The sequence below is a fragment of the Oncorhynchus mykiss genome, chromosome 10 (genome assembly GCF_057628025.1).
Source record: "Oncorhynchus mykiss isolate SJ-2025 chromosome 10, ASM5762802v1, whole genome shotgun sequence".
In the NCBI taxonomy this organism is placed as follows: Eukaryota; Metazoa; Chordata; class Actinopteri; order Salmoniformes; family Salmonidae; genus Oncorhynchus; species Oncorhynchus mykiss.
This window is the reverse complement of record NC_143031.1, coordinates 27193272-27218833: the sequence shown is the minus strand read 5'-3', so window position 1 is coordinate 27218833 and position 25562 is coordinate 27193272. Positions and strand designations below refer to the sequence as shown.

The 25562-nt window shown below is 43.7% G+C and overlaps 1 protein-coding gene across 2 annotated transcripts in view; it reads right to left on the bottom strand.

The window, feature by feature from the left end:
• The window catches only part of LOC110533570 (cell surface glycoprotein MUC18), a 69056-nt gene that overhangs the window by 8710 nt on the left and 34784 nt on the right, over positions 1 to 25562 (bottom strand). For both annotated transcript variants that reach the window (XM_036989978.2, XM_036989977.2), the window contains exons 2-8: positions 4407 to 4531; positions 3908 to 4136; positions 3430 to 3500; positions 3245 to 3332; positions 2815 to 2994; positions 1974 to 2101; positions 1391 to 1535 (exon numbers count right to left, since the gene is read on the bottom strand). In XM_036989978.2, coding sequence (XP_036845873.2) covers positions 1391 to 1535; positions 1974 to 2101; positions 2815 to 2994; positions 3245 to 3332; positions 3430 to 3500; positions 3908 to 4136; positions 4407 to 4531 — 966 coding nt within the window. The remainder of the gene's footprint in view (positions 1 to 1390; positions 1536 to 1973; positions 2102 to 2814; positions 2995 to 3244; positions 3333 to 3429; positions 3501 to 3907; positions 4137 to 4406; positions 4532 to 25562) is intronic.

Below are 25562 nucleotides of genomic sequence, written 5' to 3'. Positions count from 1 at the left end.
GTGTGCCTTGAATTCTATATAAATCATTGACAGTGTCACCAGCAAAGCACCCCCACACCATCACACCTCCTCCTCCATGCTTCACGGTGGGAACCACACATGCAGAGATCATCCGTTCACTTTTGAACCAAAAATCTAAAATTTGGACTCATCAGACCAAAGGACAGATTTCCACTGGTCTAATGTCCATTGCTCGTCTTTCTTGGCCCAAGCAAGTCTCTTCTTCTTATTGGTGTCCTTTATTAGTGGTTTCTTTGCAGCAATTGGACCATGAAGGCCTGATGTGTCTGTTACTTGAACTCTGGGAAGCATTTATTTGGGCTGCAATTTCTGAGGCTGGTAACTGTAATGAACTTATCCTCTGCAGCAGAGGTAACTCTGGGTCCTCCTTTCCTGTGGTGGTCCTCATGAGAGACAGTTTCATCAAAGCGCTTAATGAATTTTTACTTCTGTGCTTGAAGAAACTTTCAAAGTTCTTGAAATGTTCCGTATTGACTGACTTTCATGTCTTAAAGTAATGATGGACTGACATTTCTCTTTGCTCTGTTCTTGCCATAATATGGACTTGGTATTTTACCAAATAGGGCTATCTTCTGTATACCACCCCTACCTTGTCACAACACAACTGATTGGCTCAAACGCATTAAGGAGGAAAGAAATTCCACAAATTAACTTTTAACAAGGCACACCTGTTAATTGAAATGCATTCCAGGTGACTACCTCATGATGCTGGCTGAGAGAATGCCAATAGTGTGCAAAGCTGTCATCAAGGTAAAGGGTGGCTACTTTAAAGAATATCAAATGTATAATATATTTTGATTTGTTTAACACTTTTTTTGGTTACTACATGATTCCATGTGTTATTTCATGTTTTTGATGTCTTCACTATTATTCTACAATGCAGAAAATACTACAAGAAAGAAAAACGTTTGAATGAGTAGGTGTGTCTAAACTTTTGACTGGTACTGTATATAAAGTGTAATATTGGGATGCACACTCTAAATTAAATACATTTCAGCTCTATAGCTGACATGGTACAGTTGTCTTCTTTTTTGTAAGCCCCTAAGGTGTATACTTTTGTTTCAAAGTAGATTTGTTTAAGACTACCAAGAAACACTCTGTGTCACCCTGATTTAGCCCACTGCAATAAAAGGTTAATGAGTAGTTAAGTGATGCAGTGACAGTGAGTGAGTGGAAGACAACAGCAGAGCTGTCTATCTTGGTAATCAAATTATCGATGGTGTGAAACTCAGTCAAGCAGCTGACGGACATTAATACTCTTAGTATCAATCTCAGAGAAATTCAACCACTTCCAGTCCAAACCAAAAGAGCATAAATACATGTGTGTGCATGCACATGTTTCAGTGTGTGTGTGTGTTAGCTAACTCACAGTGGACAATGAGCTGCATGTCTCCCATGACCTCCTCGTAAGTGTCCAGATCCAGTGAGCGGCACTGGTAGACCCCACTGTCCCCACGCGTCACCTCCCTCAGCACCAATGTGTCATCGCTGGCCTCCAACGCTGTCTCCTGCTCCTGAGAGGGGACGACATCAGGTTTACACTGTCATATTACAGGATCTACATTTAGGCTAATAAATCTTTGATTTTGGGATGAACTATCCTTTTAAGTCACACCCAACCAACAGCTGAATTAGTCTGGTTACTGTGAGCTACATAAACCCTTTAACATGTTCCTGTGACCCTCTAAATGACCAAACCATGCCTCTATCCACATCCCAGTCTTGAGACCCAACAGGGGAACCCCCCAAATGTGTTTTTTGTGGTCAAATGAACACACAGGAATGAGAAATGTTGATCTCCAGTCAGTCACAGACCTTGAAAGGGTCTAAAGATGTATCCCAGAGCCACAGGGTCAGACATGATGCGGTCCTGTTCACAAGGCCTACACTTCTACTCCAAGGCCTGAGTCTGCATATAAAAAAACATTCACAGAAAGGAGGGCCCTTCTTACTTGTTGTCGGTTGAACGTGAAGGGCGGTGGGGGGTTGCCATCGCCTTGGCAACGGATCTCCACAGTGTCCCCCTCTTTGACCAGGCCCTGGGGGGATTCCTTCCACAGCTCGACAACGGTTGTGGGGTCTGCGGGACAAAACCCATAAATTTACGTGGCTATGCAATGCCTGGTAGTCACTAGGCTAATCAGCTTTACAAGCCAGTCATTTACTCAGCATTGACAACAGCAGAGTTTGTGTTTTGTCATTGCTGTCATGGTATGCAAAATTGGTTCAAACAACACTAGATATATTGAGAAAATATTGTGGGCTAAAATTGAAGAGCGCCAAAGATGGGTGGGTTTGGGTTACATTAGTTGGCCTACTACTTTGACAGCCCAGAAGCTGTTGACTTGTTTGAGGTAGGCTGATATCATTTCATAGGCTTTAACTTGGGTGTTGTAGAGGGAAACATCAGTGACCATCCTACTAGTTTCATGGTAGGGACAGTCATAAAAACAATTGGAGAGCACCGTTAACACACTGAAGTAGTATTAGCTCTAGTTAGCATTACAGTCAATTCATTATTTTTTATTTAACCTTTATTTAACTAGGCAAGTCAGTTAAGAACAAATTCTTATTTACAATGATGACCTAGGAACAGTGCCTTGTTCAGGGGCAGAACGACAGATGTTTTACCTTGTCAGCTCGGGGATTTAATCGAGCAACCTTTCGGGTTACTGGCCCAACGCTCTAATCACTTGGTTACCTGCTGCCCGAAAGCATGCTGAGTCAGCATAAGTTATGTGGTTAGAAATAGCATGTCTGGGGTATAAGATATTGAGTTAGTTGGGTCCTTACAGTGCACAGTGATGTTGATGCCCTTGGACTCAGCCGTCCTCACAGCTCCTGGGACGTAGTAGCTGACCTCACAGGAGAACAGGACATCCTTGTCCTCTTTGGCAACTTTATATTGCAGCTCACTCTGGACCGTGTAGAAGCCACTGAACTCACGGGTCACCAGAATTAACACGTTGATCTCTGGGAGGGGTGAGAAAACACTGATTTAGCTACCATTACAGGCTGATAGATAGATGATATCCGGAAACAATTCTTCATGTAACGACAACATGTAGTATTTCAGTGACAGTTGTGAGTATCACCACATGGAGTCAAAACAAGATAATTGCTTGACTAGTTTTTCTCCAATAGTCCATTAGTGAGAGTGGCAGTGAAGATGTTAAAACTGCTCTAAGATCGGTTATTTTGTATTGGTATTCCTGCTACTCACGGCCATGCGTGGGGGTCAGTGGGCTGATGCCACGGTACCAGGTGATGTTGGGTCTGGGGAAGCCATTCCTTGCCTCACACGATGCAATCTGTACACACACAGAGAATAAGATTGCTTGTTCAATGGTGCTTTCATGGACTGAGAGCTAAATTGAGATGTACTCAAGTGGACTGCCTAATGCCTACCCTTGATGGCAGCTCGTTGGTCACAGAGATTCCAGCATGGACACCTTCAATTACTGGGGCCATTGGAGGATCTGGAATAAAATATAAAATGGCATTATCAATGCAAACAAGCATTCTATCAATAACCACTGAAACACATGGTAATGGGCAGAGCATGTACTCATACTGTATGTGCTGTAACCAAATCCTCTATCATTGGGATAACAAGAAATGAACACACAGAGATGAGTTGGGGCTCCTGTGTGGCTTTCAACGCCAGGGTTGAGGGTTAAATTCCCAAAGGGGACAAGTAGGAGAAAGAAGTATGAAAATGTATGCACTCACTACTGTAAGTCTCTCTGGATAAGAGCTTCTGCTAAATGACTCAAATGTCAAATGGTCAGTAGAGAGATGAATTGGATCAAGCACAAACAGATCTGGACCCCCCCCCCCCCCCCTCCCCCCAGGCTTGGAAGAGATTGATGCTCCAATGTCTTACCGAACACCCTGAGGTGGGTCTTGCCTTCTCCGTTGCCTGCAGCCATGCCGTTGACCTGGCAGAAGAACTCCCTCTCGTCAGTCAGCTGGACATCCTGGATGGTCAGCAGCACACCCTCCTTGTCCCCGATGTTGGACACCGTGATGCGGCCTGTGAAGTCTGTACCATCGTCCACTATCTGCTGTGCATTGTCACCGTAGTAGATCCGCTCCCGGCTACTGTGATTCCTCTGTAGGGAAGGAGATAATAATAATAATAGTAATAATAATTTGGGCGGTGCTGATATTTGTTCTGTTATACACTTGTACAAGCAAAAGGGCCACCAGGCATAGGTTGAGTTAATTTCATTCAATTTAGAAGATGAACTAGGTTGAATGGCAAAAACACCTTGCACCGTACATTGAAACAAATTGGTGTGTGTGTGAGATAGACTGAGTGGGTGGCTGGGTGAGTCAGGGGGGGGGGGGGGGGGTGCAGATAATGGTCCAGAAGTACTCACCACAAACCACTGGATCATGAACGCTCTGGGCTGCTCACTGAAGACGTACTGGCAGGGGATGCCTGCTGAGTCGCCCAGGTACACCTCCACACTCTCCTCCATGGTCATGTCCACCTTGGCCCAGGCTGCAAAGAGCAAACACAACAACCCAGTCAGTATCTTGTCTCATCAAGGACCACAACAACATGTCTGGCAGGCAAAAAGCAGGCTTTGAATATTCATGTTTTAGCATTCAGTTCAATGTTTTATCTCCAAAAAAGTGATTTCAAAATACTATTATTTATTGCCACTTTTGTGCCATACTATAATGACACACAGGCAGTGTGGGAGCCAGAATGTTTACTCTATTGCAAACTGATGGATCATCTATGGATCAGTGGGACCAGTGTTTTAACTGCTCTAACGGTGTGAGAACTAGACTATGTGGCTGGCTAGCAGAGAGGAGAGATGTTACAATGTGTGGAATGTGTGAAGCAGGGCCCACCCTGGTCCCTCCAGCAGCACTGGGCAGTGTCCAGCACTTAAGCGAGTCAGCTGCCAGCACATAGAAAAGGCTTGATTTACACACAGATTGAAGAATTACTGCAATGTTCCCTGTTAACCTGCAACAGAGCCAACAAACTAGCATAATACTGTCCCATCAGAATTGTCATGGGAACCACCAGACACAAGACAGAGTTTGACCTATAACAGTGTTATAAAGACAACTGTTTTTATAGGATGTGGAATCTAGCACTGTTCTTGCCAGATCTGGGAAGTTGTGTAGGGTCACAGAGCTACCCAAAGAAAAGTTCTATGGGTTGCTATTGCAGGGTTTTGTAATTTGAAGTAACAATGAAATACGCAATAGTCATTGAATTGTGTCTGGTTTGAAGGTCACTTAAAACATTTGCTGGTAATGTTGCTCTCAAGCTTCTTCCCACGACATTGGAGCTGAGCCACACAAACACTCTCTGAGACAGGCTTAAAATACGTGTTGTTTTTGTTTACCACATTGTTATTGTGTTCTCCAGTAGGTAGCCTCCTCCACCCAGATCTCTATCTACAGTGATACCCTGTCTGAGCCAGACAGATGGAGACATGCCCCAAATGAAGCCTCCCATTCATGGTGGAGAGATATCCTTGGTGCAACAGTAATCCAACAGACTGACTTTTTAGATAGGACCCCTACTCTGTCCTCTCCCTCTCTACCCCTTACATCCCCCTCTTTCTAGCTCAAAGACATATATCTAGCCTGATCCTAGTCCACTGGGGCCCCCATGCCCCTCTACACCCCCTCTTCTTCTAATTCTTCTCTCTCTCCATCTCAACCCCCCTCTCTCCATCTCAACCCTACCTCCCCTCCCCCAACCCTCTCTTGCCTTCATCTTCACTTCAGCATGGAGAGAGGTGTAGACTTGAGAGAGGCTTCCTGTTAATTGGTAACGTGGGAGATGGGGGCTGGTGCTGGTGGGGTGCCGTGAAGAGCAGACATTGGCAGGGGTTAGGGGGTGAAGTTGGTACAGTGAGTAGTCTAAGAGTAGGAATGCCAATGTCAAAGACTAGGGGGGCCAGGGGGGTCCTGGGTGAGCAAGAGGGAATGGAATTGGAATCGGCCTCGTTCATTGTTTGTATGGTGTGTGGGCAGGGGGTGTGTTGCGGGGGCGTATGTGTCTGAGTATGTCTGTCTGTGTCCAGGCCCATAAGCCACAGAATGTTGAAGATTTGCACTTTCTGGAATTATTTTCAAACTTGTTTTGTATATTCAGATCTGTCATTATAGATCACGCAAACACACACGCGCGCAAGCGCGCACACACGCGCAGGCGCACACGCACACACCCCTTATTAAACTCACAGTCACATACCGGTGATCCTATTGAGCTCTCCCACCAGCATTGTCAGCCTGCTTTTCCCTGACTACCCCTTCTTTATCTCATCCACAGCGCAATGCAACCAGTCTGCTCTTTGTGGCCCTGCTTGGTGGGGCTTTGCACTGTGTCCATTCTCTGTCTCTCCTCTGGTCTCTCTCTCTCTCTGTCCTTTGCTAAGAGCTCTGAGGCTCAAGGCCGTGTTCAGCCAGCCGTGACCCTAAGACGCACATGCCATTGTGCTCTTCAGAATGCATTTTTCCATCTCAGAGGTTAGAGGGAGTTTGTCATGTACGGCAGCAGGGTAGCCTAGTGGTTAGAGCGTTGGACTAGTAACCGAAAGGTTGCAAGTTCGAATCCTTGAGCTGACAAGGTACACATCTGTCGTTCTTCCCCTGAACAAGGCAGTTAACCCACTGTTCCTAGGCCATCATTGAAAATAAGAATTTGTTCTTAACTGACTTGCCTAGTTAAATAAAGGGAGAAAAAAAAATGTACCACCAAGGTTGTTTGCTGTTTATCTCCTGAACTGTGGTGGTTTAGTTGATGTAAAAGATTGTGTCTCTTGGGACTAATCCGGTTAACATGGGGACAGAATATCTACTCATCTGGAGATTTGACTCCAAAGCCAACACGAGCTGCCTTATCTACAGACACACCAGCAGAATACCTGACCTATAGACATGGGGCATCACAGCTCCCCAGCCAGAGTCTGCTGGCTGACGAACACTCCACCAGTCTGGAAACAGCCACAGGATATTCGGATGTGTTGACAGGGCCCGTAATGAAGCCCAAAACTGCTAGGCTGTCACAGAGGCGGAGGGGGTGTTTGTGTGCGTGTGTGTATCGAGGAGAATTACAGTTTGTCCCGTTCTTAGAGAATGTTGCCCATTGAGTCCAACCTGCATTGTTAACGGATGGGGCCTTGCAGACTATAGCATTGAGACAATTGGAAGTGCTGCCTGGATTGTTTGAGGGGAGTCTTACAGTCGGTCATTATGCAGACAATAGCATCAGACACTAATCACAGTAGTCACAACATTAGCTTATGTGCACCGCCCCTCTCTCGCTGACAAAGCAGATCAGCTTGGGTTGAAGGCCCAGCTGAGCTCCACTAAAGCTCCAGCTGTTCCTTGTCATCCTCTTTATCCACGGCAACAGACCCACTCTGCCTCTGCCAACCGCTGACAACAACACACACAATCATCTGTAACAAGAGAAATTAAAGTTATTTAAATGGGAGATATAGCATAATCCCTACATGTCTAGGCAGGCATGAAATAGTGCCATATGTATGTTGTGGCTGATAAACAGTGCCCTATGTATGTTGTGGCTGATAAACAGTGCCATATTATGTGGAATCTTGCTAACATAGGGAAAGGAATGTATGTGGGGGTAGGCCTATAACGTTTATGTGCCTGGGGTCTCATGTTGGTTTTCCTTGGCCCTGACTCTGAGCCTGTTTCTGCTTAGAGGCCTTGCCTGCATCAACTCCTCATATAGATCATGGACACACCTTCCAAAGAGGAGTTGTTGTGCTCAGGCTTTCTATTGATTCCTATTGACGTGTGATCCACTTAATTACAAAACATTGTTCTAACACTCACATCTTTAGAGTCACCAAAGCCTATCCAGGCAATGGTGATTCCTTCTGTCGTTCTTCAAACACCAGGTGTTCTATGTGGTGTGGTTTGAAAATGGCAGCCCTGGTAGTTCTAACCATCTCAGGGATTCAAAGGGGTCAGTCGGTGGGGTTGGTATGTAACCTGGGCTGACAGTTAGGCAGTGCTAACCCTCTCAGAACTATGAACAGCACCCCTTGGTTCCTCTGAAACACCTGGGGGAGTCCACATAGTACCCACCTGAGATCAAAGAGAGCCTGAGCTCTGCTCTGCAATCTGAGTGCTGTGTGATGCACACACACATTGTGAAAGCACATATCCCTAGACTGGAGTAATAAGACCCCTTGACCTACTGAGCTCCCCTGGCTTTGTGAATTACACTCTGGCACAAATCTCCCCAGGAGGGGCATTCATTCAGATGGCAGCAAAGACAGGGTTAACGTCAACTCTTTCCAAGAGAAAATACTGGAAGTGGTGGTCTACATCAAACATGTAAATCCCTCAAAGCGGGCAGGCCGCTGTGTGTGCACATGAACTTGACACACAGAATCCCCTTGCACAGGCAGGCAAGCACATTTGCAGCCCCCATGCCAGAGCCAAACGAACACACACTCCAACACAGCACAAACATACACTCTCTGTCACACACACCAAACATCCTTCTCAGTCACACCCCTTACAGAAAAAACACATGATTTTACATAGAAAATCACATTTTCACATTACATTTTCACGTGATATCATGTGAAAATCTGTTTTTGGAACATTTCACATGTGTAGTTTCATGTTATCACGTTGCTTAACACATTAACGTCACATAAGATCATGTGATCACATAAAAATGTGTTTTTGGAACACTTCACATGTGTTTATGCAAGGGACACCACAAACAGACTCTTTTTCACAACTTAAATGTAAACATCAACCTCGACGTGCACATAAACCCTTGTCATGAACCTGGGTGTCAGTAAAGGGTTTATGCAATGACGGTTGAACCGTGGAATACCATGCAATGACGGTTGAACCGTGGAATACCATGCAATCACGATTGAACCGTGGAATACCATGCAATGACGGGTGAACCGTGGAATACCATGCAATCACGATTGAACCGTGGAATACCATGCAATGACGGGTGAACCGTGGAATACCATGCAATGACGATTGAACCGTGGAATACCATGCAATCACGATTGAACCGTGGAATACCATGCAATGACGGTTGAACCGTGGAATACCATGCAATGACGATTGAACCGTGGAATACCATGCAATGACGGGTGAACCGTGGAATACCATGCAATCACGATTGAACCGTGGAATACCATGCAATCACGATTGAACCGTGGAATACCATGCAATCACGATTGAACCGTGGAATACCATGCAATGACGGTTGAACCGTGGAATACCATGCAATGACGGTTGAACCGTGGAATACCAAAACACAATGCCGTGCCAATGTGTTTTGCTACTTGTTACGCATATTCAAATGTGTTCCTGCCTTCAACAAATATTGCGGATCCTAATGTTTTTTAAACAGCTGTAATTACTCCCGGTGGGTTAGTAACATCTTAAGCCTCGACATTGCTTCTTGCCCGTGGCGAAGCCCTCCTCCTTGAAGGAGTAAAATAATGTTTTATTTACACTTCTAACTAACATGCTCCACTGTGAACGATGGGTTCCAGGCCTCATCATTATCAAACCCCCAGTGTTTCTGAGGTCAGACATGCATGTTGGTTAACTATCAGCGGGTGCTTATAATTAAAGGTCATGTATGTCCATAATATGTTTGAGTAACATTTTTAAGGTTGTTTAAGTGTAAATTGGTTGACATCTTTGATAGGCTTACATCATTCATCATTAAACCTTGACTCTGAATGGACTTTCTTCTCCAGCTTCTTGGTCCTTTTGGCTTTTCTCAACATTTTGCAAAGCATAGTCTCCCCAGAGATCATAAATATAGCCACAGGTCATATGATCCAAAAAGGGGCTGAAAAATGTACGGCAGTCAAGAGTGACATTCACATGCGTTTCCAGGTAGACGACCCGAAGCTGATTAAGGTGATTCTATCTTGAATTAAAATCACAAGGAATGACAGACAAGCTTGACTGACATTAAAGCAGAAAGGTCAGGTGTCCCATTGCAAAGATACAACATATCAGACGTTGGCTTGTGATGTTATTACAACCCTATAAATAGAATCCCTGCTTCACATCAACTCTCTTGACAGCAGCCTCACAGAAAACTGACAAAAGAGATCCTTGTGTCTGCCCTCAGGCCAGTGGTTAGCAACATAATAGCTACTCTCAGAGAGGTCCAGGAGGAGAAAGCAAAGGGTGGAGGTGGGGAATAAATCCCACTGGCCTTAGGTGGCTTTATCTTTACTTTGGAATGAGTATTCTATGTATTTTTTTGGCAGGAAATACACTGAAAACCATCAAATGGACCAGATTTAAAGAGCACTATGATTTTCAATACAACCTTGCCAATAATCTGACTCCAACCCCTCTAGCACTTCTCCAACATTCCCAGCACACACACACACACACACACACACACACTGCTGTCTGCCTGTGTGTGATGCTACATCAACCAACTAAACCCTCTTGTCCTGACAGAACTCTCAGCCCACTTCTACAAGTCACACAACAAAGGCCCATCTGCATTTACCCGTTCTTTTATCCCATCGATCAGACGTCAAGATGCTGTCAGCCAGGCAGAGCCACACCCGAGACGAGGATCAACCAGCAGCATTTCTGCAGTCCTCTGAACCCCCCGCAACGAGGGCTTAATGCCCTCAAAGAGAATAGCAGAGTGATCACACGTGCACTACAACGTTAATAAGGGTACCCCCAACCCAACCCCCCCATTTTCAAACTCCCGGCTGTCAGCTAATGAGAGCCTTGGCTAGTCTGAATTCTAATCTTTTATTTTAAAGGGATTCTTTAAATGGGACTTGAGATAAACCTGGTTTTGTGGATTATGGATTTTGCACTACCTCATCACATGCGCTGCTGTTATTGTTTATTGTCTATCCTGTTGCCTAGTCACTTTATCCTTACCTACACTGAGTGTACAAAACATTAGGAATTACTTCCTAATATTGAGTTGTACCCCCTTTTGCCATCAGAATAACCTCAATTCGTCGGGCCATGGACTCTACAAGGTGTCGAAAGCGTTCCACAGGGATGCTGACCCATGCTGACTCCAATGCTTCCCACAGTTGTGTCAAGTTGGCTGGATGTCCTTTGGGTGGTGGACCCTTCTTGATGCACATGGGAAACTGTTGAGTGTCAAAAATCCAGCAGCGGTGCAGTTCTTGACACAAACCGGTGCACCTGGCACCATACCCCGTTGAAAGGCACTTAAATATTTTGTCTTGCCCATTTTTTATATTTTTTACTTTATTTAACTAGGCAAGTCAGTTAAGAACATTATTTTCAATGGCGGCCTAGGAACAGTGGGTTAACTGCCTTGTTCAGGGGCAGAACGACAGACTTTTTATATTTGTCAGCTCGGGGATTCGGTCTTGCAACCTTTCAGTTACTAGTCTAACGCTCTAATCACTAGGATACCTGCCACCCCATTCACCCTCTGCATGCCACACATACACAATCCATGTCTCAATTGTCTCAAGGCTTAAAATTCCTTCATTAACCTGTCTCCTCCCCTTCAACTACACTGATTGAAGTAGATTTAACAATTGACATCAATAAGGGAACATACTGTAGCTTTCACCTGGATTCACCTGATCAGTCTATGTCATGGAAAGAGGAGGTGTCCTTAATGTTTTGTACACTCAGTGTATATGTACATATCTACCTCAATTACCTCGTACTCCTGCACATCGACTTAGTACTGGTACCCTGTGTATATAGCCAAGTGGGGCTGGGAGATATGGTCAAAATATCATATCACGGTATTTTTTTTAAATATGACGGTATTTTATGTTTTTGAATAATAAAAGTTTGAAATTTGCTTTATGAGTAGTACGTGACCCTTGGGTGGCAACACATACATTCTAAGTGATCATTTTATACCGTTCAATTCAACCCCCAAAAATGTTCAGCATTTTCATCAATTTCTGCATTTCCTGCACTCATTTGAGATCATTTCCACATTGCCACGTAGGGCTGCACGATATGGGCAAACAATCTAGGCCTTGTTTTAAACAAATGTTGCAATTGCGATTTGACTTGCAATGTAGAGCAAAACACCGTGGTGAACTGTTGGAATCATAGAAATAGAATGATTATTCTCATTCTAAAGTTAGAATATAATAGTGGGCACTTTGAATACAGTGTTGTTTGACATGACAACAAATGAAAATGCCAGGGAAGAGTTATTGTGAAAGGGTAGGAACTGAAGTGTTGATAAGTGTTTCCTAGGAGACCCTATAATCTTTGGCTACATTGAAGTTTTTTTCTCTTAGCTACTTCATGTTCAAAAGCTATATTCATGCTTTGCGTATTCCTCTTTGATTTAGAAGATACAGTTGCTAATTTAGGTCTACACCATCAATGGTATTATCAGGCTGTATAGCTAATTACTTTTGCGCTGACACATTTAGGCTAGCGATTAGCGTTAGTGGCTAACACGATTTAGGCCCAACTTGCTAAGAAAAGACTAGCTGTTTGCAGATGTAAGAAACACAAACAAATAGTGTAATTATAGAACGCTAGTGGATTTATACTAAGAAGCAAAGTGAAAACAGCATCGTTGTCATCAAAATTGTTGTATGTACTGCATTGACCATGCAGACTGAATGCAAGAGTCTCGTGGTCAAGGAACAACAAATGCGCTGCATTGTTGGGAAAGGCCCGTAAGTAAGCATTTCACTGCTAGTCTACACCTGTTGTTTACAAAGCACGAGACAAATAAAATGTGATTTGATTTGAGTAGATGAGTTATTTTCGTGTTTAAATTAAGATGTGCAGATTTAGAGGTACACAGCCCCAAACCAAACTGTGCTTTGGGAGACAGGGCCTGATTAGGCTTCGAATGGCTCGATTTGGACTGGAATAGTAGCTCAAGCTCGACAGGAGAATTCAGTGTTGTAAATGTTCTGAGGTTTGGCACGGGAAAGGTTTGTGTGTGAAATCCTACTGCCTGGAGTAGTTTCAGCTGCCCACCAATCCCAAGCCTCTCTCCCCACCAGCACCAGCAAGTGAAAAAACAACTGTTGGTTTCCTCCTCACACCCCTCAGTGTATTATACTCTTCGTCCCCAGTTCGCACTGTCATCTCTCTAAAGCACTGTTTACAGCAGCCACAAACAGCCTAGCACTAAACGACAGGACTAGAAATCCTACAACCACTTCTGTTTTCACAACCAAGTACCAACTGCCCATGTTTCCCATTGAAACAGATTCTCAACTCCAGGAACAAAAAACACAGCCTCCTTTACCTCGACTAAATCCACCACCAGTCAAACAAAGTCAAGCTCAATGACATATCAACTGTTTTCATAACTCCAAGCCATGGACTTTCATATCAGAATGTTGAGTGCTTTCCCTTTCCTATCTACTGTACATCTAGATTTGTGATTGGGACTAAATCCTCTGTGGAGGGAATAATAATAACAGCTCTTTATTGACTGAGTGCCGTGCCAAGACCTTGAGAGGTCTGCTGGGTGTCCGCTGGGTGACCCGTGTCACGCTGTGCCGGGAAAGAGGACAGAGTAGTCCTGGGTTAGATAGAGAGGTGTAGTTCACGCTGACATGGGCAGCTGCAACAAAGGGAACATCTGTCAGATTCACATGCTAAAGATAGGCACAGCTGGGGACAGGGAACTCTCTTATTGACACCTGCCGCCTGGCCATTTGTCAAGTGATTTAGTGGGAAACGGTAGAGGGGGGATTGGGGGTGGTCAGAGGGGGAACAAAGGTGAGAAAATAGAGGAGAGGCAGTAGACCACACACAACGACACACTGTTCTTTATCAATTTTTGATTTATCTCTCCCAAGCCTGCCCCACCTGTGCCCATAACAAATCTTGCATTTCCTTTCCTCCTCATTCAGAGGGCTCAGTTCTGAAGTTTCTCTGCAGAAGTCTGGGTCATGGAAACTGTCTCTGGGTAATGTCCCTGCTGGGATGTCAACAGCAGGTGCTCTGGTGCCTTTAACTGGATATGCCTTTTGCACCTTAGGCCATAACTTTGATTTAAGAGCAACATTATGTAGCCTTCTGTTTTGTAGCATTTGCATACATAATGCATAGCTGCTGTTCTGTTTGAATATGTCCTTACGCAGTCATAGGATAAGGGCTAGTCATTATATATCCGTTTCAATACTACTGAACTCATGAACAAATTCAGTCTATCAGTCTCTGAACTTGTTGAGTTAATTCAGCCTGGTTTGAGTTACGCCACTGAGTGCACCTGTTCCTATTATTCTTTAGTTTCACACTCGCAAAGATTCTTTCCTTCAGTACTGCAAAAAGTCAAACTTACATCGGTTCCCAAACTAGGGGTCCCCATGTATTTATTAGGGATCCTCATTAGCTGCTGCCTCTTCCTGGGGTCCAAATATATATATATATTTTATTTAACCTTTATTTAACTAGGCAAGTCAGTTAAGAACAAATTCTTATTTACAATGACTGCCTACCCCGGCCCAATTGTGGCCACCCTATGGGACTCCCAATCACAGCCGGATGTGATACAGCCTGGATTCAAACCAGGGACGCCTCTTGCACTGAGATGCAGTGCCTTAGACCAGTGCGCCACTCGGGAGCCCAAAGCACTTACATTAAAGCACTTACATTACATATAAAACAAAAGTTAAACATTACATCATATAACATTGTTACACCATTACATTTCTACAATAAATGTTTAATACCACCATACAACAATATCACGATGTATGCATGTGTCTGTACCTTTGTGTATCTCTTCACAGTCCTCATTGTTCCATAAGGTGTATTTTTACCTGTTTTTAAAATCTGATTCTACTGCTTGCATCAGAACTGATTCTACTGCTTGCATCAGTTACCTGATGTGGAGTTCCATGTAGTCATGGCTCTATGTAGTACTGTACGCCTCCCATAGTCTGTTCTGGACAGTGGAGAGACCTCTGGTGACATGACTTGTGGGGTGTGCATTAGAGGTCGACCAATTATGATTTTTCAACGCCGATACCGATTATTGGAGGACCAAAAAAGCCGATGCCGATTAATCGGACAATTTCTTTTATTTGTAATAATACAACAATACTGAATTAACACTTATTTTAACTTAATATAAAACATCAATAAAATCAATTTAGCCTCAAGTAAATAATGAAACATGTTCAATTTGGTTTAAATAATGCAAAAACAAAGTGTTGGAGAAGAAAGTAATATGTGCCATGTAAAAATGTGTGCCATGTAAAATATGTGCCATGTAAAAAAGCTAACGTTTAAGTTCCTTGCTCAAAACATGAGAACATATGAAAGTTGGAGATTCCTTTTAACATGAGACTTCAATATTCCAAGGTAAGAGGTTTTAGGTTGTAGTTGATATAGTATTTATAGGACTATTCCTCTCTATACCAATTGTATTTCATATACCTTTGACTATTGGATGTTTTATAGGCACTATAGTATTGCCAGTGTAAGGCTGTTCTGAGCCAACTGCAATTTTCCTAAGTCCCTCTTTGTGGCACCTGACCACACTACTGAACAGTAGTCTCGGGGAGACAAAACTCGGGCCTGTAGGACCTTCCTTGTTGATAGTGGCGTTAAGAAGGCATAGTAGCGATTTATTATGGACAGACTTCTCCCCATCTTAGCTACTGTTGTATCAATATGTTTTGACCATGACAGTTAACAAGCCAGGGTTACTCCAAGCAGTTTATTCACTTCAACTTGCTCAATTTCCACATTATTCATTACGAGATGTAGTTGAGGTTTAGGGTTTAGTGAATTATTTGTCCCAAATACAATCCTTTTAGTTTTGGAAATATTTAGAACTAACTAACTGCAGCTCTTTGTGTTGCAGTCATTTCAATTAGTGTAGTAGCTGATATAGTGTTGAGTAGTGTATAGTGTTGAGTCATCCGCATTAATAGACACACTGGCTTTACTCAAAGCTAGTGGCATGTTGTTAGTAAAGATTGAACAAAGTTAGGGGTCTAAACAGCTACCCTGGGGAATTCCTGATTCTACCTGGATTATGTTGGAGATGCTTCCATTAAACAACACCATCTGTGTTCTGTTAGATAAGTTACTCTTTATCCACATTATAGCAGGGGGTGTAAAGCCATAACACATACGTTTTTCCAGCAGCAGACTATGATCGTAAAGGGTGCTTTACTATTCTTGGGTAGTGGAATGACTTTATCTTCCCTCCAGGCCTGAGGGCACACACTTTCTAGTAGGCTTAAATTGAAGATGTAGCAAATAGGAATGGCAATATCATCCGCTATTATCCTCAGTAATTTTCTATCCAGATTGTCAGACCCTGGTGGCTTGTCATTATTGATAGACAACAAACATTTTTTTCACCTCTTCCACACTGACTTTACGGAATTCAGAAGTACAATTCATGTCTTCCATAATTTGGTCAAATATACTGTACTTGGAAGTGTAGTGTTTGTTGCTGGCATGTCATACCTAAGTTTGCTTATCGTGCCAATGAAAAAGTCATTAAAGTAGTTGGCAATATCAGTGGGTTTTGTGATGAATGAGCCATCAATGAATGATGGGCTGAGTTAGCCTTTTCCCCCAAAATTTCAATTAATGTGCTCCAAAGCTTTTTACTATCATTCTTTATATAATTTATTTTTGTTTCGCAGTATAGTTTATTTTTCTTTAGTATAGTCACATGATTTATTATTTTGCAGTATGTTTGCCAATCAGTTGGGCTGCCAGACTTATTTGCTATACCTTTTGCCTCCTCCCTCTCAACCATACAATTTTTAAAATTCCTCATCAATCCAAGGGGATGTAACAGTTTTTACAGTCATTTTCTTAATGGGTGCGTGCTTATTAGTAACTGGAATAAGCAATTTCATAAATGTGTCAAGTCCAGCATCTGGTTGCTCCTCATTACACACCACAGACCAGCAAATATTCTTTACATCATCAACATATGAATCATTACAAAACCTATTTGTATGAAGTTTGTGGGGTCACCTGATATGATAATGGGATAATGGGAGAATTTCCAAAATCCTGGTAAAAATAAATAAATAAATAATAATATATATTTTTATCATTAAAATAGAAAAGTTAAAATTCAATCAGAGATTGTGGATCGTGGAAAAGGCCGCACTTGACCTTTGCACTTGAATCATTCACACTGTCTGAACAACTCAAAAACTCCCCACTTTATGCTCTCTCTCTCCAAATGGACGTTAGCTGTGAGGAACGAGGTGCCCATGCATTTACTTTTGTTCGCTCCATGTCGGGGGATGCTCTTTACGAGGACATATTGTTCAGTCTCACGATTCCCGAGCATGAAACGGCTCAGGTGATGTTCAGTGCACTGCGTGGCTATATTGACGAAAAACAGATTCCATGGGATCGAATAGTGGGCTATTGCACAGGACTGAGGGCAGGCCTCTGCACAATCTAGTTATGAATGTGTCTCCCTCTGCTATATGGACAGATTGTATGATACACCCACTGAGCTATAATGGATACATAACTGGCGGCAATAGAGCTGAGCGCAGAACTCTGAGATATGCAGCATGTAACTTTGATTGCAAACTTATAAGGGCACAGGTTGAGACCCAGATGCAGACACGGGAGGCAGACGATTCGAGTCTCTGATATTTATTAGTATCCAAGGGGAAGGCAAGAGAATGGTCGTGGACAGGCAAAAGATCATAACAAGGTCAGAGTCAAGGAGGTACAGAGTGGCCGGCACACTCGAGGTCAGTGCATGCAGTATGGTCAGGCAGGCGGGTTCAGGCAGGCAAGGGTCAAAACCGGGAGGAGTAGCAAAAGAGAGATAAGAAAAAGAAGGCGCACGGAAAAAACACGCTGGTTGACTTGACAAGACAAGACGAACTGGCACAGAGAGACAGGAAACACAGGGATAAATTCACCTAGGAAAATTAGCGACACCTGGATGGGGTGGAGACAATCACAAGGACAGGTGAAACAGATCAGGCGTGACAAAACTACATCGTGCACGCCTGTTTGCAAAACTATGTGGAGATATGGGATCAGAGCATGACAATGATCTATTTCACATCGAGGTTTGGCGGTTATCAAGGGGGAGTGTTGGAAAGATTTTTTTAATTGAGAGACACTGTTTTCATTCGCAATGGATGTAAAAAAAAAAACTGTTGACTTTCTATGTAATGAAAAGAAAATACGACTCCTTGCCTATGTAACAGACATATTTGGGAAACTGAATGAACTGAACGCAAGCATGCAGGGGAAATACAAAAAATATATACAGATGAGTGACCAAATTTTCGAAATCCATTTGACTGTGATCCTGCCTCAGTTGACATGCCGGTAAGTGAAATCGAACAGTTGTCATGTGACCGAATGCTGCAGACAACGCATTCACACGGGTCACTATGGAGGAGCTTTGGTTCCTGACTCAAAGCAAATACTGGGCGGTCTCGCTCCGAGCATTAAAACTCATGGTATGGCAAGATGGCGCAGGAGGAGATGGCCGCCGTTTTAAGGTCTCCTAACCAATTGTGCTATTATGTTTTTTTTCTCTGCGATATTTGTAAATGATTTTGTACATATAGTTTCTGCAACCGTATCTTACGGCAGAAAACAGCTTCTGGACATCAGGACAGCGATCACTCACCTCCCGTTAGACAAAGATTTTTTCAACAACAACAACAACAACAACAAGCAGGACTCGCACGATATTCTCCAAACACCCCACAGGGCAGACATCCCAATTATTCGCAAAAGGAAGCGATGCAGAGGAGGAAGAGCCGGATGCCTCGTCCAGACCCGCATAAGGCGAGTAGGAAAGCTGCCTAACCGTCAATATTACTCGCCAACGTGCAATCATTGGACAATAAACTAGACGGGGTACGATCACGAATATTCTACCAAGGGACATCAAAAACTGTAATATCCTATGTTTCACAGAATTGTGGCTAAATGACAACATGGATATTCAGCTAGCGGGATAAACACTGCACCGGCAGGATAGAACAGCAGACTCCGGTAAGACGAGGGGGGGCGGTCTGTGCATATTTGTAAACAACAGCTGGTGAGCGAAATCTAAGGAAGTCTCTAGATTTTGCTCGTCTGAAGTAAATATTGTGATAAATTGAAGGCCACACTACTTGCCTAGAGTTCTCAGCTATACTTTTTGTGGCTGTTTATTTACCACCACAAACAGATTCTGGCACTAAGACCGCACTCAGTCAGCTGTATAAGGAAATAAGCAAACAGGAAACCCCTCACCCAGAGGTGGCGCTCCTAGTGGCCGGAGACTTTAATGCAGGGAAACTTAAATCAGTTCTACCAAATCTCTATCAACACGTTAAATGTTCAACCAGAGGGAAAGAATTCTAGATCACCTGTACTCCACACACAGAGATGCGTACAAGGCTCTCCCTCGCCCTCCATTTGGTAAATCCGACCACAATTCCTGCTTACAAGCAAAAATTTAAGCAGGAAGCACCAGTGACTCAGTCTATTTAAAAAAATGGTCAGATGAAGCAGATGCTAAACTCCAGGACTGTTTTGCAATCACAGACTGGAACCTGTTCCGGGATTCTTCCAATGACATTAAGGAATACACCACATCAGTCACTGGCTTTATCAATAAGTGCATCGAGGAAGTCGTCCCCACAATGACTGTACGTACCTACCCCAAAAAGGCAAAGCGTCAATACAAGATTGAATCATACTACACCTGCTCCGACGCTCGTGGCAGGGCTTGCAAACTATTACAGACTACAAAGGAAAGCACAGCCGAGAGCTGACCAGTGACACGAGCCTACCAGACGAGCTAAATCACTTCTATGCTCGCTTCGAGGCAAGTAACACTGAAACATGCATGAGAGCATCAACTGTTCTGGATGACTGTGTGATCACGCTCTCCATAGCCGATGTGAGCAAGACCTTTAAACAGGTCAACATTCACAAGGCCGCTGGGCCAGGACATGTACTCCGAGCATGACCAACTGGCAAGTGTCTTCACTGACATTCTCAACCTCTCCCTGTCTGAGACTGTAATACCAACATGTTTCAAGCAGACCACCATAGTTCCTGTGCCCAAGAACACTAAGGCAACCTGCCTAAAAGACTACCGACCCGTAGCACTCACGTCTGTAGCCATGAAATGCTTTGAAAGGCTAGTTATGGCTCACATCAACACCATTATCCCAGAAACCCTAGACCCACTCCAATTTGCATACTGCCCAAACAGATCCACAGATGATGCAATCTCTATTGCACTCCACACTGCCCTTTCCCACCTGGACAAAATGAACACCTATGTGAGAATGCTATTCATTGACTACAGCTCAGTGTTCAACACCATAGTGCCCTCAAAGCTCATCACTAAGCTAAGGACCCTGGGAATAAACAGCTCCCTCTGCAATTGGATCCTAGACTTCCTGACGGGCCGGCCCCAGGTGGTAAGGGTAGGTAACAAAACATCCGCCATGCTGATCCTCAACACACAGCCCCCTCAGGGGTGCGTGCTCAGTCCCCTCCTGTACTCCCTGTTCACTCATGACTGCACGGCCAGGCACAACTCCAACACAATCATTAAGTATGCTGATGACAACAGTGGTAGGCCTGATCACTGACAACGATGAGACAGCCTATAGGGAGGAGGTCAGAGACCTGCCCATGTGGTGCAAGGACAACAACCTCTCCCTCAACGTGATCAAGACAAAGGAGATGATTGCGGACTACAGGAAAGAGATGATTGTGGACTACAGCAAAGAGATGATTGTGGACTACAGGAAAAAGAGGACCGAGCACACCCCCATTCTCATCGTTGGGGCTGTAGTGGAGCAGGTTGATAGCTTCAAGTTCCTTGGCGTCCACATCAACAACAAACTAACATGGTCCAAGCACACCAAGACAGTTGCGAAGAGGGCACGACAAAACCTATTTCCCCTCAGGAGACTGAAAAGATTTGACATGGGTCCTCAGATCCTTAAAAGATTTTACAACTGTACCATCGAGAGCATCCAGACGGGTTGCATCCCTACCTGGTATGGCAACTGCTCGGCCTCCGACCACAAGGCACTACAGAGGGTAGTGCGTACGGCCCAGTACATCACCGGGGCCAAGATTCCTGCCATCCAGGACCTCTATATCAGGGGGTGTCAGAGGAAGGCCCTAAAAATCGTCAGACTCCAGCCACCCTAGTCATTGACTGTTCTATCTGCTACCGCACAGCAAGCGGTACCGGAGCGCCAAGTCTAGTTCCAAGAGGCTTCTAAACAGCTTCTACCCCCAAGCCATAAGACTACTGAACAGCTAATTAAATGGCTACCCAGAATATTTGCACCCCCCCTGGCTGCTACAACTCTCTGTTATTATCTATGCATAGCCACTTTAACAACCCTACCTGCATGTGCATAATTATCTCAATTACCTCCATACCGGTGCCTCCACACATTGACTCTGTACCGGTACCCCCTGTACATAACCCCGCTATTGTTATTCACTGCTGCTCTTTAATGATTTGTTTTTCTTATCTTACTTTTTTCTTTATTTTTTAGGTATTTTCTTAAAACTGCATCGTATGTAAGCATTTCACTGTAAGGTCTACTACACCTGTTGTATTCGACGCATGTGACAAATACAATTTGATTTGATCATGTCATCTCTATAGAGCTGTTTCCTATGCTGTCTGTCAAAATCACTATTTGAGTAGTTCTTATTTATAGTAAAAAAAAAAGGCATACTTTTATGACAAGATGAATACCACCTATCCATCACTTAGATCATGTATTTTCAGGTAGAGATACTGTACTTCGCGAAGCAACTGCACTATCCCTATCAATCACACGTCTATCTCTTCTCTCCCTCTCCGTGTCTGCCACACACAGACCTAATCTATAGATTTCACATAACTGGGCAGGGGCGCAGCCATGGGTGGGCCTGAGAGGGCATAGGCCCACCCACTGGGGAGCTAGGCCCAGCCAATCAGAATGAGATTTTCCCCACAAAAGGGCTTTATTACAGACAGAAATACACCTGTTTTATCAGCTGTCAGGGTGGCTGGTTTCAGACGATCCCGCAGGTGAGGAAGCCAGATGTGGAGGTCCAGGGCTGGTGTGGTTGCACGTGGTCTGCGGTTGTGAGGCCGGTTGGATGTACTGCCAAATTCTCAAAAAAGACATTTGAGGTGGCTTATGGTAAAGAAATGAACATTAAATTCTCTGGCAACAGCTCTGTTGGACATTCCTCCAGTCCGCATGCCAATTGCACACTCCCTCAAAACTTGAAACATCTGTGGCATTGTGTTGTGTGATAAAACTTCACATTTTAGAGTGGCCTTTCGTTGTCCCCAGCACAAGGTGCACCTGTGTAATGATCATGCTGTTTAATCAGCTTCTTGATATGCCATACCTGTCAGGTGGGTGGAATATCTTGGCAAAGGAGAAATGCTCACTAACAGGGATGTAAACACATTTGTGCACACAATTTGAGAGAAACATTTAGTGCTTTTGGAAATTTATGAAATCTTTTTTCAGCTCATGAGACATGGGACCAACACTTTACATGTTGGTCCCATATTTGTGTTCAGTATAGTTGTTTAAAAATGCAATTTGCATTGTTTAAAAACAACTATACTGAGTCTGCATTTTCCTTTTAAATGTTTTGAAACATTACTACAAGATGTTTTAACTGATAACCTTCTTATACTAACAAAGACATATGAGACTTGTGTGACTAAGCCTAAAACATACATGTAGGACATACAGTACTAATACGTCGTCCACATTTAGACGGACTGCAACAGCGTCAGACATTAATCACGTCACACAGTGATAAGTAGACATGCCAACATCTTACTGAATGTAGGCTATATGTATATGCATCTCCTAAGACCTGGGCTTGATTTGTATGTGTATTCTGATATGTGTACTTAAGAGACGTGTGAAGCCGTTCATAAGTTTGACAAGGCGGGCTTGAGTGTGTGATTAAGTGCCACACTCCCTCAGTGTGCCCTGACCCGCCGCAGCAAAACAAGACCTCCCTTCAAGTCCTGTTGTCAGGAAAGACAAGCCAGATATGAAATCTGGGAGACCGCTGGGAGGAAACTCAAGATCAGTTACATGGAGCTGCTCTCTCTAAGTCCCAAAAAATTGTAAACGTATGTTTTACCTTTGCTGTTCAAGCAGCATGCAAATCTATTTTCATTCCAAATTATAAAAGACACAGAGGTAAAATACATCAAGCAGCTATGACATGAAACCAAATAAACTGATTGAAGTTGTCAGTTCTCATTGGAACTTAGAAGCATTGTATTTCCAAGCAGTGAGTGCTTGCATTGCTAAAGACAAATGGATACAAAGCGTCTGGTGACCACAAAGTATTGGTCTCTGCTTTCAAAAATGCACTATTGAACGTATTCATTTAGGACGTAAGCCGTTTCTATGACAAATTCAGGAGTCCCCTGCAGGATAAATTAAATTACCTCTTAGGTGACTGGTCTTCCAAAAGTACCAATGAGAAGTGCCTCAGGTCCATAAGCAACTTAGGTATATTTGAGAATAAGCCAAGTATATACATCGCCTTCGGAAAGTATTCAGACTCCTTGACTTTTTCCACATTTTTCTCTCATCAATCTACACACAATATCCCATCATGACAAAGCAAAAACAGGTTATTCATTTTTATTTGCAAAAACAATAAATAAAAAAAACGAAATATCACATTTACCTAAGTATTCAGACTCTTTACTCAGTACTTTGTTGTAGCACCTTTGGCAGTGATGACAGCCTCTAGTCTTGGGTATGACGCTATAAGCTTGGCACACCTGTATTTGGGGAGTTTCGCCCATTCTTCTCTGCAGATCCTCTCAAGCTCTGTCAAGTTGGATGGGGAGCGTCGCTGCACAGCTATTTTCAGGTCTCTCCAGAGACTACCAGTTTGAGATCCTGAGTGCTCTGGAGCAGGTTTTCATCCAGGATCTCTCTGTACTTTGCTCCGTTCATCTTTCCCTTGATCCTGACTAGTCTCCCAGTCCTTGCCGCTGAAAAATATCCCCACAGCATGATGCTCCCATCACCATGCTTCACCGTAGGGATTGTGCCAGGTTTCCTCCAGACATGACACTTGGCATTTAGGCCTAAGAGTTCAATCTTGGTTTCATCAGACCAGAGAATCTGGCTTCTTATAGTCTGAGAGTCCTTTAGGTGCCTTTTGGCAAACTCATAGCGGGCTGTCATAGCGGGCTGCCTTTTTACTGATGAATGGCTTCCGTCTGGCCACCCTACCATAAAGGCCTAATTGGTGGAGTACTGCAGAGTTGGTTGTCCTTCTGGAAGGTTCTCCCATCTCCACAGAGGTACTCTGGAGCTCTGTCAGAGTGACCATCAGGTTCTTGGTCACCTCCCTGACCAAGGCCCTTCTCCCCCGATTGCTCAGTTTGGCCGGGCGGCCAATTCTAGGAAGCGTTTTGGTGGTTCCAAACGTATTCCATTTAAGAATAATGGAGGCCACTGTGTTCTTGGGGATCTTCACTGCTGCAGAAATGTTTTGGTAGCCTTACCCAGATCTGTGCCTCGACACAATCCTGTCTAGGAGCTCTACGGACAATTCCTTCGACCTCATGGCTTGGTTTTTGCTCTGACATGCACTATCAACTGTGGGAACTTATATAGACAGGTGAACTGTGTTGTTATGTGTTAATAACATTTAGACTATGTTACCCAGCAGGCTATGCGGGCGGGGCAGGTGGTTGAAGAATGCCTTGCATGGCTAAACAAGGAGTTTTCTAACTGAAGTATATGTTTATTAAAAGTAGTTGACAAACATAACATGGTGTCAGATTGGTAGTCACTATGATGAGACAGAGAAAAGAAAGGAGTAACTCTGCAAATTTCCGCTATGAAAATTTAACATTCTACCACAAGTCAAGTGAAGTGAGTAGTCGAAGATGCTAGCTTGACAGAGCGAGGGCAACGAGCCGCAGCAGCGAGAGTGACAGCAGTGAGAGCGAGGCTGCATTGGAATCTGATTGACGAGCAAGTTGATGAGCAACATACTGAAGTAAGAGAAATTGACACTGTTCCTGTTCTCCGTCATGGATAGGCTTAGTCCTCCTATTCCTATGCAGTTAACAGGCAATCTAGCTGACAATTGGAAAACGTTTCAAGCAGAGATTCAATATCTACCTAGCAGCCAGTGGAGCAGGGGGAGATGATGACAAATTGAAAGTTTCCATTTTTCTGCATGTTATTGGAGAGGACGCATTGGACATTTACAATAGCTTTCAGCAAGACGAGGCAAACTTGACATTGACTGTGCTAATGGCTACATTTGAGGAGTACTTTGTACCAAGCCAGAACGTCACGTTTGAGAGATACAAGTTTTTCTCACACGATCAGAAACAGGGAGTCAGTTTTGACCCGTATTTGGCTGTGCTGAACACACTGAGCAAAACGTGTGAATTTGAAAATCTGAAAGATTCCCTAGTGAAAGACAGGATAGTCTGTGGCATACTTGATAATGGACTCAAGGAGAGATTGCTGCGTGAGCAAGATGTAACTTTGGATAAAGCAGTGAATATGTGT